General features: G+C 41.5%; 1 protein-coding gene across 6 annotated transcripts in view; it reads left to right on the top strand.

Annotated features, from left to right (window-relative positions):
- Window positions 1-3,322: 3,322 nt before the first annotated feature.
- Window positions 3,323-12,600, top strand: part of gabra1 (gamma-aminobutyric acid type A receptor subunit alpha1) — a 29,439-nt gene continuing 20,161 nt past the window's right edge. Inside the window, exons 1-4 of one of the 6 annotated variants that reach the window (XM_027273636.1) lie at window positions 3,323-3,687; window positions 6,148-6,250; window positions 10,331-10,443; window positions 11,445-11,512. In XM_027273636.1, the coding sequence (XP_027129437.1) occupies window positions 6,171-6,250; window positions 10,331-10,443; window positions 11,445-11,512 (261 nt within the window). In that variant the 5' untranslated portion in view covers window positions 3,323-3,687; window positions 6,148-6,170. Of the gene's footprint in view, window positions 3,761-4,091; window positions 4,570-4,695; window positions 5,187-6,144; window positions 6,251-10,330; window positions 10,444-11,444; window positions 11,513-12,600 lie in introns of those variants that run through there. The other 5 variants (XM_027273632.1, XM_027273633.1, XM_027273635.1 and 2 more) reach the window with 5 other exon arrangements.

Here is a 12,600-nt window from a genome sequence, read left to right as displayed (position 1 = left end):
AGTTGTATGGTATTATCTTTGCCAACATGACATGGAGAGTGAAGCTGTGTCTGTTTACTGTCTTGCAATGTTGGTGGCGATTTAAGATTTATCCGAGAGACTGTAGAACACTACCAATCAAGATTTAGGGTTACGTTTTCTTAATATTAAGCAGGCACAGTGTGTAGGATAATCACAATGCATTTGTATGTGTGTGTAATATATGTAAATGTATGCATTTCATTGTGTTGATTTGTGTCTACCGGAAATGTATTTGTTTAGTTCATTTATATGTAAAGTACAATATTCAAAAACCCACAGTGAAGGTAGGCAGCAATCTATCCAGAAAGACTGGGCCCCATCACACCACCAAACTTTTAAACACATGCATGGAACTTTATAAATAAATGTTTGTCTACATCAGCAATTGCTGCTTTCTAAAGCCTGCCGGTAGGTTGTACAGCATGTGGGAATAGATCAAGTGATTCATAAATTTTGTATGTTGGCAGCACTGATGCTAAAAGAATCTCTAGTTCATCCAAAATGAACTTAAACGTTCTTTAATTATATTTTGTTTTATAGCTTTAGATGTTTAGCTGTAACTGCCAATCCTCCCCCCTCATCATAACATATATGTTCAGTTATATTCATGTGTGCACATGCAGTGCATATGCATATAAATCCATAGGGGTGTATATTTATGAGCAGATATGAATATCGATGTGTGTGTATGCACCTGTGCATGTGTGTCCCATGTCATTTGGCCTGAAACGGTGAGTCAAAGGCTGATTGCAGAGAGCAGCTCACAGAGGGGAGGCACTCTTTTGCCTTCTACAACATCCTGATTTATTTCTCAGGACAAGTGATTGAAGCAAGCTCTTGATGTTCTGCAAAGACGGAACTACAAGCTAAAGCCCCAGTGGCTGTCCACCAGTAAAACTGCTTGAGGGGCAGGTACCCGGCAATTTGGCAGCTTCAGCTTCTGAGTGCACTCTGATCCACTCCAGTGCCAACCTCCTTTTATTTTTGTTTGCTGGAGAACCTCTAAAAGTTTTGATTTGCTATGAGTGTTTCTCCTCTCCTCGGTACAACATGTGAACAGTACCTCATTGAAAATATTTTTTACTGATTCATCCATACCTGTAGAAAGGCTTAATTAGCCTCCTCCATCCAGATTGGGCAGATGAGGGATAAAAAAAAATTTAAAAAAGGAAACCAGGAGGTGAGCAGGAGGGAAACGAGACACTGTTAAGCAGCGTACACCAGTGTAAATCTGGTTTCAAGTTTCAACCCACTGGCACTGTAAAATGCACAAGCCCAAGGGGCAAAAAAAGGCAAGCACAAATCAAGCTTTACTGCAGTAATTGAACTGAAGTACCACACTTGGGTTTCTCTCTCTCTCTCTCTCTCTCACTCTACAGCCACGGTTGGAGGCAGCCAGATGGTTGCGTACTGGACAGAGAGTGGTCTTGAGTGACCTCTTCATTGAGGAGCAACCCTGACCTAACCAGAGGTACAACATGCCGCTGGCCACGGGCAGAGAGACTCAGGAATCTCCAATAAAGTGACATCACATACCAAATTAAGACATTCCTCCCTTGTAAAGAGTTCTCTGGTCCACTCCAAAGGAAAAAAAAACAACATAAAATCCCTTTGTGACCTGTCCTGGTTTCATCTCTTTATAAAATGCTCTTTACTGCCTACAAATACATTGAGACTTCGCCTGCTGATGTCTTTTTGCTTTTGGACCAGGACTGAAAAAGAATCTGGCGGTGTTCAGATTGTGTCATTAAAAAGCAGGTGTTCACTAAATTAAAAAGAGCTCAACAAAACCTTACAGGGTCACAGGGTGCACTTATCCTTTTCAGAGAAACAACCATGGTGTTTTAAGCGCAGGACAAAGGCTCCAAAGGTCACCCAAAAGAGAGAATGGTTGTACACTTGTATGTGTACACACTTCCACACACAGGAAAGCGCAGTGATAAAGTACAGAGTGAATGACTTAACTTTAAAAGGTCAAATGCTAAAACACACAGACATGTTCAAGATTGATTTGGGCACCTGAGAAACAGTACCAACAACAAAAAAAAAAAGATGTGTAAACACACAGAGGTGGCTGCAAGTTACTTTTTGTGTTAACGTGTCAGTGATCCGAGATTGACTCTACCAGATATTGCTTCTGAGGTCCGTTTTTTTTTTTTTTTTTTTTTTTACCACAGTTGTAAAACAGACAAATTATCACCACAAACAACACCCCCAGAGAAGGGAGGAGGGAGGGAGTGGAGGGGGCGGGCGTAGTTCGTCAATATCCCTTCTTTTAAAATTCAAAAGCACTGTTCACAGCGAGTGATTATTTCCCCATAACCCGCACATCTCTCACCTAAATTACCGTCATCCATCTCTCTCCGTTTATCACTGCACACACACACACACACACACACACACACACACACACACACACACACACACACACACACACACACACACTTAAATTCACTATCCGTTCCCATCACCTGCCCAGAGATGGAGCTGTGAGTAGGCAAGTCGCCTTCGATTGTCGTTATTTGCTTGAGCGGCGTCACTGGGAATTCGTCTTAATTGATGACTTGGTGGTGTTGTGGAGAAGCTGTCCGCTGGTGAAGAAAATTCTCCTCCTTTTTTTTTTTTTTTTTTTTGGCTGCTAGTTTCGACCACAACACGCACGCGGGCACGTGTTGGTTATGCATGTCGGCACGTGCACGCGCCCGCAGAGGCAAATCGAGTCACATGCAGTGCGGTGGCGTCGAGCTTTGAGAGAAGGGAAGCAGCTTGAAATGAAACTCCACTTGCATTACAATGGCATTAATTTTTGCGGGAGCGGCTCGGTGTTTGTTTTATTATTATTACTATTACTATTAATATATGCGCGTGCACCTGCAGCATCAGGTTATGGGGGAGAAATATGAGCAGAGCGCAAGAAGAGGGAGAAAAGAGGGGGCGAGAAGTCCAAGTATCCAAATATTTGGATCATTATATGTGCCATTATTTCAACTTAGAATGTTAAACACTTTGATTTGGGATGGATACAGATAGATCTCTTATTGAATACATAAGCCCATGACGTCCCTCATAACTAATCACGCACATGCACTACTTTAACCACGCGTGAGGAGGCAACACACACACACACGCGCACGCACACTCTCTCTCGCACACACTCACAGAGGAAACGTTGCACTGCAGACCAGACTGACGTGACTACACTGCCAGCGCACTACTGCCTGCTCTGATGAAAATAAACCCCCCAGTCAAAACTGAAGGCGAAAAAAAAAAAAATGAGTCGCTCCACTGTCATAAGCATTCCGAAATCAACAGCTGGGGGTTTATATGAGGCTTATGCAACCATGAATTACACTGATATGATCATAAACTGCCCATAAAAATGTCCTTGTGTCTTCTTATGCCTCCTGCTGTAGTCCTCGGTGATGAAAATGTCCTCTGATTTGTAGTTTAACTTGAAATACGCAGATGACTACAAAAAAAATATACGCCGGGTATCATCAGCCCAATTTTTTTTTTTTTTCCTCCCTTGCAGATGCACGCAGCTCAGCGCTCCTCACCGTTCTGAGCTCAGTCTTGAGTGGCGCGGCTTGTAGCAGCAGAATATTTGGCTGTAAACAGAGACACAGTGCTGTTGTCTCGATGCGAAACGCAGGCTTTTAGGAGACGGTGAGTGATTTCGAGGAGGATTTTCTTTTTTTTTTTTATTGCAGAGAGAGGCTCGTCTCATCAGTGCAAGCTGGTGAGGGAACACGATTTTCTTAAAACATTTTGGAGGTGTCTTTTTTTGCCTGCTTGTGTGCGCGCGTATCCGAGTCGTGTGTCCATTCGCGTTTTCATTTTGTGTGTATGTGTATGTTGCTTCATCTTAAGTACTCACTATCGGTTTTATGACTGCTACTCTGGTCCATAAGATGCTGCCTTGGTTCGCGAGACGGTCTTTGAACAAATGTCAGTTTATCCCGGTGGAAATCATCACGTAGGAGTCGGGGAGCGAGACAGAGAAAGCGCGATGTGGGGGGAAAAAACAAGGATCCCAGTTGAAAATGTAAGAGGATTTTTATTTAGCAGCCACTGAAACGAGATTAGGGCGACAGCAGTGGAAGTTAAATTGTGCTGCATATAAAATGGGCGGGCTAGTCTTTATATTAGGTTGGTACAGCCTATTCTAATATGAAATGCTCTGCGCTTGGACACAGTCTGTTCCCCATGTACTTTATTTACAGGAAGTAAAACATCTATTTTGGATAGGGACCTCGGCACACAATGCAGATTTATTAGTTTAGTAGAACATTTTTTTTTCTTCCCTTTTCTGTTGTTGTTGTTGCTGCTGACAGACTGAGAGAGTTCAACTCACTACAGCACCACCAATGAACAGTGAGAGAGACCTGCGCATATCGTCAGCAGCCGCTTCTCCAGCCTCAAGCTAAAATTCGTCAGATCTGAGATCACAGGAGGATTTTTTCTCATTCAGTCCGGCTAGAAAAGATATTCTCAAAAGTTTGAGGAGATATAGCCAGCGGACATCGAATATACCCCGACTCGTCTGCTGTAAGTCATTTCTCTCCATTTTACTCGCCTTTTTTTATTGGGCACAAGAACGGGAGAGGGGAGTCACACTCGGATTAAGAAAAAAAGGAAGGTTTGTGTTGCTGAACCCAGCTAGAATCGAAGACGAGTTTTATTGGGGCGAAGGGGGGAAGTCTGCCGTCGAAATCGGGATCGTTTACGGGGTATTTTATGGCAAACACGAGTCGTTTGAGGCTTTGAACGGGAGGCAGAGCCTGGTTTCAGCACCACGGACAGCGCTCCGAATAAAACAGCATCAACGCACATTTGCTTAATTACTCCGCCACGCACGAATTGGATCGCCATGCATGTATTTAGAGCAGGCTCGCAGGGATGCCAGTTGCATGAAAAATCTCCATCCAGCTGAAATATGTTCATGTATCTCAGTGGGAAGAGGGTGACATCTCCTCTCTGAATAACTTAGAAAGTGTGCTTGTGCGGGATTTTCTCTTCTGTTCGTTAATCTGCATCATCCCCGCTTCGTCAAATCCTTGTCAAGCAAAAGGATTTATTTTATTTTTATTTCATTTTTTTTTTAAAGAGAACATTTTATGTCCCCCGACTCAAATCCGCTCACAGTGTACCTTGGAACATCACAAGCAAGTATAGCAGTGGTATTGTCTTCTATGTGGGCTGTGTTTCAGTGGCAGGATTTCGTGGTCGTTTGTGAAATACTGTGTTTTTGGGTTTTTTTTGCGCTCTCCTTTAAGTAAGTAATTGGTCCTCTCGTGGACATCGATTATACGTTCAAAAAATGGACCGTGAATCTGAGCATTGTGTTTTGCATGCGCAATAGCGCAGGCTAATTGCTTACATACTTTATGACCCGGCTGACATCATAGCTTAATGATTGAGGAGGAAGCAAATGCTCTTATTTTAGGAGGATTTGGTTTGATATTGCGGTACCGACGCGTTTCACATTGCAGGGTATTAGAGGAGGCTGTGTACAGGTGCTACAAGCTCACACAGGGTGTTATGTGGTCGATGATGGGTTGCCTTGTTATTTCTACTTAATCATTATGCGCTACAGATGCAGCCATACCGCGTGTGTGTGTGTGTGTGTGTGTGTGTGTGTGTGTGTGTGTGTGTGTGTCAGTTATGAAACTCGTATTTACACTGGGTGTCTTTCTGATCATCGAAATGCTGAGCAGCTATTTTAAATTCGGTCTCCCACATAGTTAGGGTGTAGAATATATGCCTCTGTCCATGTGACAGATAATTCAAAATGATGATGTGAAAGTGCGTGTGTCAAGTGGCATGTGATGGCCCACAATGCATGTGACAGGGCCATTTGGTTTGATTCATGTGCAGCCAGTGAATCTGTGGGAGATGTTAAGAAGGAGGACCGAAAAGAAAAAAAACTCTCTCACATAAAATAAATAGATTAATAAATATCTCTATAGGAACAAAGTCTTCCTCACAGCCTCCACCTCCACATTGGCTGTTGTTTGTAGCACATGTGTTTTGACACTTGTAATGAAACGTTAGAGTTAATGGTGGACCACTGGCTCACATGACTTGGTAATGATGTTCATTCTCTCTCTGTTTGACCTCCAGCAGTGAAAGGTCCTCATATTGCAACTATGTGTGGACGGAGCAGGACGGCCTTTCTGTGTCTGGGGGCTTGCTTGCTTGTCGCCAACAGCGTACTTGGTGGGAAAAGGTAAGAACAAACGTTGGCTTACATATTTACCAATATCACATCAGATCATTGGATAATTTTACAAATTTGAAAGCCGCAAATTATGATCACATATCATGCACACTGTTCTTATGACATGGATGTGATGCCGTACTCAGATTGTGACACGCATTGGGCTCCTTATTGTATCTCTAAATATGAGCTATATGATCAAATATAATACTGGGACACTGTAATTATACATAGTGACATTTGGAAGACAAACTGCACTTGGGCAAAATATTAAATACAGTTCTGTTGAAAAGTACAATTGGATTTAAATTCTGATCTCAGTGCTTGCCAAATTGTCAAATAGCTAGTAAATATGCCAGTAAAGCAGTCAGGCAGTCAGCCAGCAAAGAGGGCATCCAGTGGTACACCTGCTGGGATGATATTCTGTCTTCCTATCTATTGCTTGGTTTATTGGATTACACCCTTACAGAGCAAATTCTCTGTGGTTGCATCTGGGGCATCCCCACAGGACACCTCCATGCTTATAATTGCATAGAGGTAATAAGAAGTGCAACAGAGAGAGAGAGAGAGAAGATGAGGAGCTAAAATAGCCACTATCCATGTTACCACAGTGTTACACTTATTTTGGTTCAGTAGACTTGTGGGCCAATCTCTACATTCTGGGCTGTGTACACTAGATGATGTGTGTTGCAGTGTGATATTTGGCACAGATTTGCGCACATGTGTTTTTGACAGTGACCAGGGGGGATAGTAGGCTCGATGTACAGACACGCTTCTCAGTGTCAACACTAAGGTGTTGGATGTTAACCAAACCAGAAGCAGACAGAAGCAGGAAAGAGAGAGAATGATTGGATGAGAGATGGCAGCAATGTGATGGACTGTCATGTGACTGCGATTGCATTCATTCCCACATGATTCAAATGCCGTTCGTGTTCGTTCATATCTCAAAGAAGAATACCTTTACACTGAGCACCGCAGCACATTCACCTGCAGAACAGTTACATACACAATTACAAACAAAACAACACCCAGAGTACAATTAGACAGCTGTTGCAAGTGCATGAGATCATTTGAGCTCTCATCCCATTGTGGTTCTTCTGGAGAATCCTGAAGAGACTGAAGGGATCAGGCTTTCCTACACGGTTGAATAATTCAGTAGAACTGTCACAGACAGTTGACTTAAACAGTGATGCCTTGAGATGGTCCATCTTGCTTCTCTCAGTGACAACAACTACACCACAAACACTCCATACATCACAGAGTACATGTTTCAGCTTACACACCTCCGAGCAAACACAGGACACAGACGGAACGTGTCTTATTTGAAATACATGATGCGCCACCATACATCATGACGGCACAGTGATTTGATCTGATTAATCATGGCTGTAGCTTAGATTTGAGATGTACTGACTAGCCAGCGGAGGGTCTGATTTACTGGGTTTGATGTGCTGTATGTTGAGCACATTAGAGAAAATGTAAAAGTACTGATTACTTTACTCAGAAACTGTCATTGCAAACTGCAAAGCAATTATCACCCAAAGATTTACTGTATAATCCAGTCCCCCTTTTGAAGTCGAATGCAGAATCACACACACACACACACACACACATACACATACACACCTTGGGGGATTTCAATGAGACACAGTAATCAAGAAGACCTAGCGCTCTGCTTCAGTATGTTGCCAACGCAAGAAATTGCCTTATAATTAGATATCCGTGTGACGGGGGAGAGCGAGCGAGAGAGAGAGACGTACAGTAAAATGGAGAAAGTGGCAGAGAGAGAGAGAGAGAGAGAGAGAGAGAGAGAGAAAGAGAGAGACATTAGCGGAGTGTGAGTTTGAACGGCACTGTTGCTGTTCAGATGACCTGTAGATGGGGATGGTGTACAATGTTTTATGAGGAAGTGGCCCCTGGCAGATAAACATGTGTATTCTTTTCCACAGCACCTTTTTCTCTCTTTTCCTTGACATACAAACCTAAAGTTCCGGCCACCCATGTTTCCTGCATACACTGTAAAAAATGTCTATCTTAAAAATGATTCTAGGCATTCCTAATGTGTAAAAGAAAATCTGGTTTTGTCCTGGATTGTGCTACTAAATTTGTCTTGAATATCTTGAATCATGCTAAATGTAAAAAAAAAAAAAAAAAAAAAAGTGTGCCCTTTAGTGATTCTTTCTTTCATTTAAAAACAAAAACAAATGACTTGGAAGTGTGGATTTTTTGTTAGTATTTCTGCATATTAAGTGTTTTTTTAATTAGTGGTGAACTTGATAAAGCTAAGGGACATTCAGGCTTGTTTCTCTGTTGGCAGAGACCCTAACAAGAGTACTGTAACCCTTGGGGCACATTAGAAACTGTTTAGGTGTCTTGTTCTGATTTGGCATGTTGGAAATGTCTAAATAAATGTAGAAAGCAGGAATATTAACAAGGGAGGGAAGATGAAGTTCAGCTGACATCCCGTGGATGCTTCCTGTATTTATATATAATTGGCTTCCCAGACCTGAACAAAACAGATTAATTATTGTTTTGAATTTGAGTATTTCAAACCCCAAAGAGTGACGCAAATCAAAATTGCTCACCACAGTTTTTAAACTTTAACACTGGCTTTGAGTGTTTTTTATTATTATAATTTTTTTGCAGATAGGGTTGTGTTTGAGAATTAAGGGAAATTGGTGGCAGAGAGATGCGCATTAACCCTTTTACACAAATCCATGTGTGACGCAGATCCCGCGTCCTTATTTAGAAGGCAAAAATGTTTAGCTGCTCACATCAAAGCTGGAGGATCTGCCTCAGTCCCACATCTTACCAACGTGAGCCGTGTCTCTCTAAAATGCCACTCCCCAGTTTCACTTAACAGCACCCTCACCTTTTCACAACCTCGCTCTTCTGCCTTTTATCTCGCCCTCCTCCATCTGTTATCCGTTTTTTTTTCATATTCTTCCTCTTTTCCTTAGAGCTTTCCTCACATGTTTCTCCAAACCAACCCCCCCCCTCCCTGCCATCCCTCCTACTTTTTCCTTCCCTCCCGTTGCCGGTCCCTGCTAACTAATCTTGATGACCTCTCTCTCTCCTTGGAGCCATTCAGCCAGCAGATTCTTGTTTCCAAACACTTGCTGTTTATTTAGCACGCAATCAAACCAACCGCTATTGGCATAAAAAGGGGGAGAGGATGATTGCTTAGCAGCATACAATACATTGTTAGAGACTTTCATCTGATTACTATCGGCACTAGCGCACATGCAAACATATGCATGAATATGTACATAATCTTGCATGTGTGCACAGACCCTGAGCTTACCGTCCACGCATGCATTGATTCCGATATGCAAACACACGCATGCACACATAAACATTCCTGTCACATCCTGCCTTTATGATACATAATGTAATTAGGGGCTGTATTCCTGATTATGTTGAAATATTTATGCATGGAGACGCTGCAAACTTTCACACTCACTGATTGTGACTGTTTTTCGGCATTGCTCTAAGCATTTTGTTTCATGTTCAAAGAGCGCATTCAGGAAGGCCTTTGTGGTTTAACAGACCATATTAAAGTATAAATAATGCATTATGATTTCTCTGTTGTCTCTGTGAGACTGTGCCTACATGTAGGTGTGTGTGAGTGCGTATGCACGTGTGTTCTGCATACCTAGTTTTTACAACCCACTGATGATGATAACTTGAAAAATGGCAAACATGCCTTTATGAATATACAGATTTTTTTTCAAAGCGGTAATAGGGGATAAATTGGCCTCATGGGATATTCTCCGTTTCTGTGCACCTCTGGACATTCCCATTCATCTCCTAAAATATGTTCTAAAACCTCACGGTCGCACTTGAGTTGACAGTGAAATGCATCAGGCTCATATAGTAGTTGTTTACTTGTCCATTTTTTCCTCAGTGTGAATCACAATGAATTCTGTGCTTCCCATGTACTTCACCAGAGCTGTCTTGCTAACAATCTTGTTCCTGTCTTTGATATATGTTTCATATTCTGAGTGCGTTCTTACTCTTTTGGCAGTTTTGACTGTAGTTTTGGATTCTAGCGGTGATGACTTTAAATTCTCTTCTTTTCTTTGCCAGCTCTGGGCAGAACGGCATGACAGATGAACAGAAAGATAACACTACAGTGTTCACCAAGATCTTAGACAGCCTCCTGGATGGCTATGACAATCGCCTCAGGCCAGGACTGGGAGGTCAGTAAACCCAAGTCATTTAATATATTTTGTCCCTCATGGTAACTGTTTGGATCATTGGTGGCTTTCACTGCAAATGTCATCCAAAAGGAGTCATACAGATAGCTTACCATCCACGTTACCACACATATTTATATCCATATGGAGGTGGGTGTACTTTCAGTGTCAGAGTTTGTGTGTGATAATTAAAACATTAAAAGAAAATGGAGACTCATTATTCACACCCTGCTTATGTGAAACGTCTAACAGGACACGGCGAACGTTGTTTTATTGTGTCGTCTCCTCTTCAGTCTATTGTCAACCATCCATTGTCAGAGAGAGAAACAAAATGGCAGAAAGACAGGGAGCCGAATTCAGAAACTGAAAATGAGAGAAACAGAGAGTAAAATATAAAAGAGGGAGAGATAATGTGAGAATTGGTGTGTGAAGGACACCGAGGATCGCGCAGCAGGCATTAAATAGACAAGCAAATAAAAGAAAGCCTGCTTGAAGTTCAGCAGCCGAGTGGAAGAAATCATGGATTATGATGGGTATCATTCATAGTTCAGTTTTCAGATTCAGAAGGATTGAACCTTGTCTTCTCTCTCACACACACACACATCATTTCTGCCACCCCTTCAAGTAAACCCCCATTGAACACATTCTGGCTATCAGTATTATGGGACCAGAGTGGCATATTTTCAGTAATACAGCATGCACAAATTTATTAAGAGATTGAACCACTGTCCAGGTAATGGAGCTGACACTGAAACCAATACTAGCAGAAATGGTTATCGACATCCAAAATGGGCATTTTTAATGGTGGTGTTTTTCTTTTTTTTTTTCCTTTTTTTTTTACCAATGTGTTTGTGTGTGTGTTTGTGTGTGTGTTAAAAATAATAGTCATTGAATAGATTGAACAGATCAGAAGCTATAGCCAGGTGGTCATGTATTAATAGGTAGTTAGGGGCTAATGAATGCCACTGATAGTCACTCACTCTGGCAATTTCCTGCTTCAACAGAGCGTGTAACTGAAGTCAAGACTGACATTTTCGTGACTAGTATTGGGCCAGTTTCGGACCATGACATGGTAAGACTCTTTTCGCCTCAGTAAATGTCACTACTTTCCCCATGTCCCAATCCTTCCACCTTTACCCCTGTCTTCTAACCTCTCTAGACACAACGGTCTCTAATCTGTAAGATAATTATTAATTTGATGATTCAATCCATTGACTTCAGATGTGTTAATTAAACTGTCACATGTGTGAAATGTATTTTATGGCGCATGGTTCAAGATCCCACTCTACATAAACGCCGCCCCTACTCGTAAAATATAATTGCATGTGACTTATGTGCATGTCGAAATTTGCTCTGAAATCTGACCTCAGATCCTCAAATGTATTTGTTTTGGAATATGAAAAATAACAAATCAAACAGTATGTTTAGCTTGCAGAAGGAGTATTTATATTTCAGAACAACATCTGTTCTATCTGATCCGTCCTCAGTGAAATATATGGAGCAAGAAACGTGCATATTGAGGTTCAAGGACCAAAAGTTAACAAAAAATAATCAAGTACATAAAAAGTGATTGACTGGTATAGTAACAAATGCATCATAGCTGTCTCGAAGTACAAGTTTAAGGTGCTAATCTCTTTTTCACTCCTGAAATGAAATTGCAGCAGATATATTTTAAAGCTATGTGTGGGGATGCTGGGATTTGAAAGTAGTAGTTGTCAAATTCCTGAAATTCTTAAATATCATATTAAAACATTAAAATAGGAATCATCTCTTTTGTCATTTCTTTAGTCTTCTTCAATATGATCTCTAAAAAAAAACCTTCAGGCTGTTTAACATGAGCATCTGATCTTTGCACTGTGCACCGGAAACCAATTAATCCCATCCAAATGTCTCGCTGCCTCGGCTTTACCACTTGGAGAAAAAAATAAAAAATAAAAAAAAAACCTCCTGTTATGAGCACGTAAAGTGTCTGTTCTCTTTTTGACATAATCTGAGTTAATTGCACTGGCTGACATGTAGCCCAAGACTTTTTTGCTCCTGTGTTAAAGCCAGAAGGAATAGCTAAAGAACATTTTCTCCATCTCCAGCCTTATCCACCCTATCCCCCTCTATTACCTTGAAGCTCTGTTTCAGTTCATACTAATTATCTTACGCAGACCG

The sequence above is a fragment of the Larimichthys crocea genome, chromosome XXII (genome assembly GCF_000972845.2).
Source record: "Larimichthys crocea isolate SSNF chromosome XXII, L_crocea_2.0, whole genome shotgun sequence".
Lineage (NCBI taxonomy): Eukaryota > Metazoa > Chordata > Actinopteri > Sciaenidae > Larimichthys > Larimichthys crocea.
The sequence above is the reverse complement of the archived record's forward strand: the minus strand, read 5'-3'. Positions and strand labels throughout refer to the sequence as shown.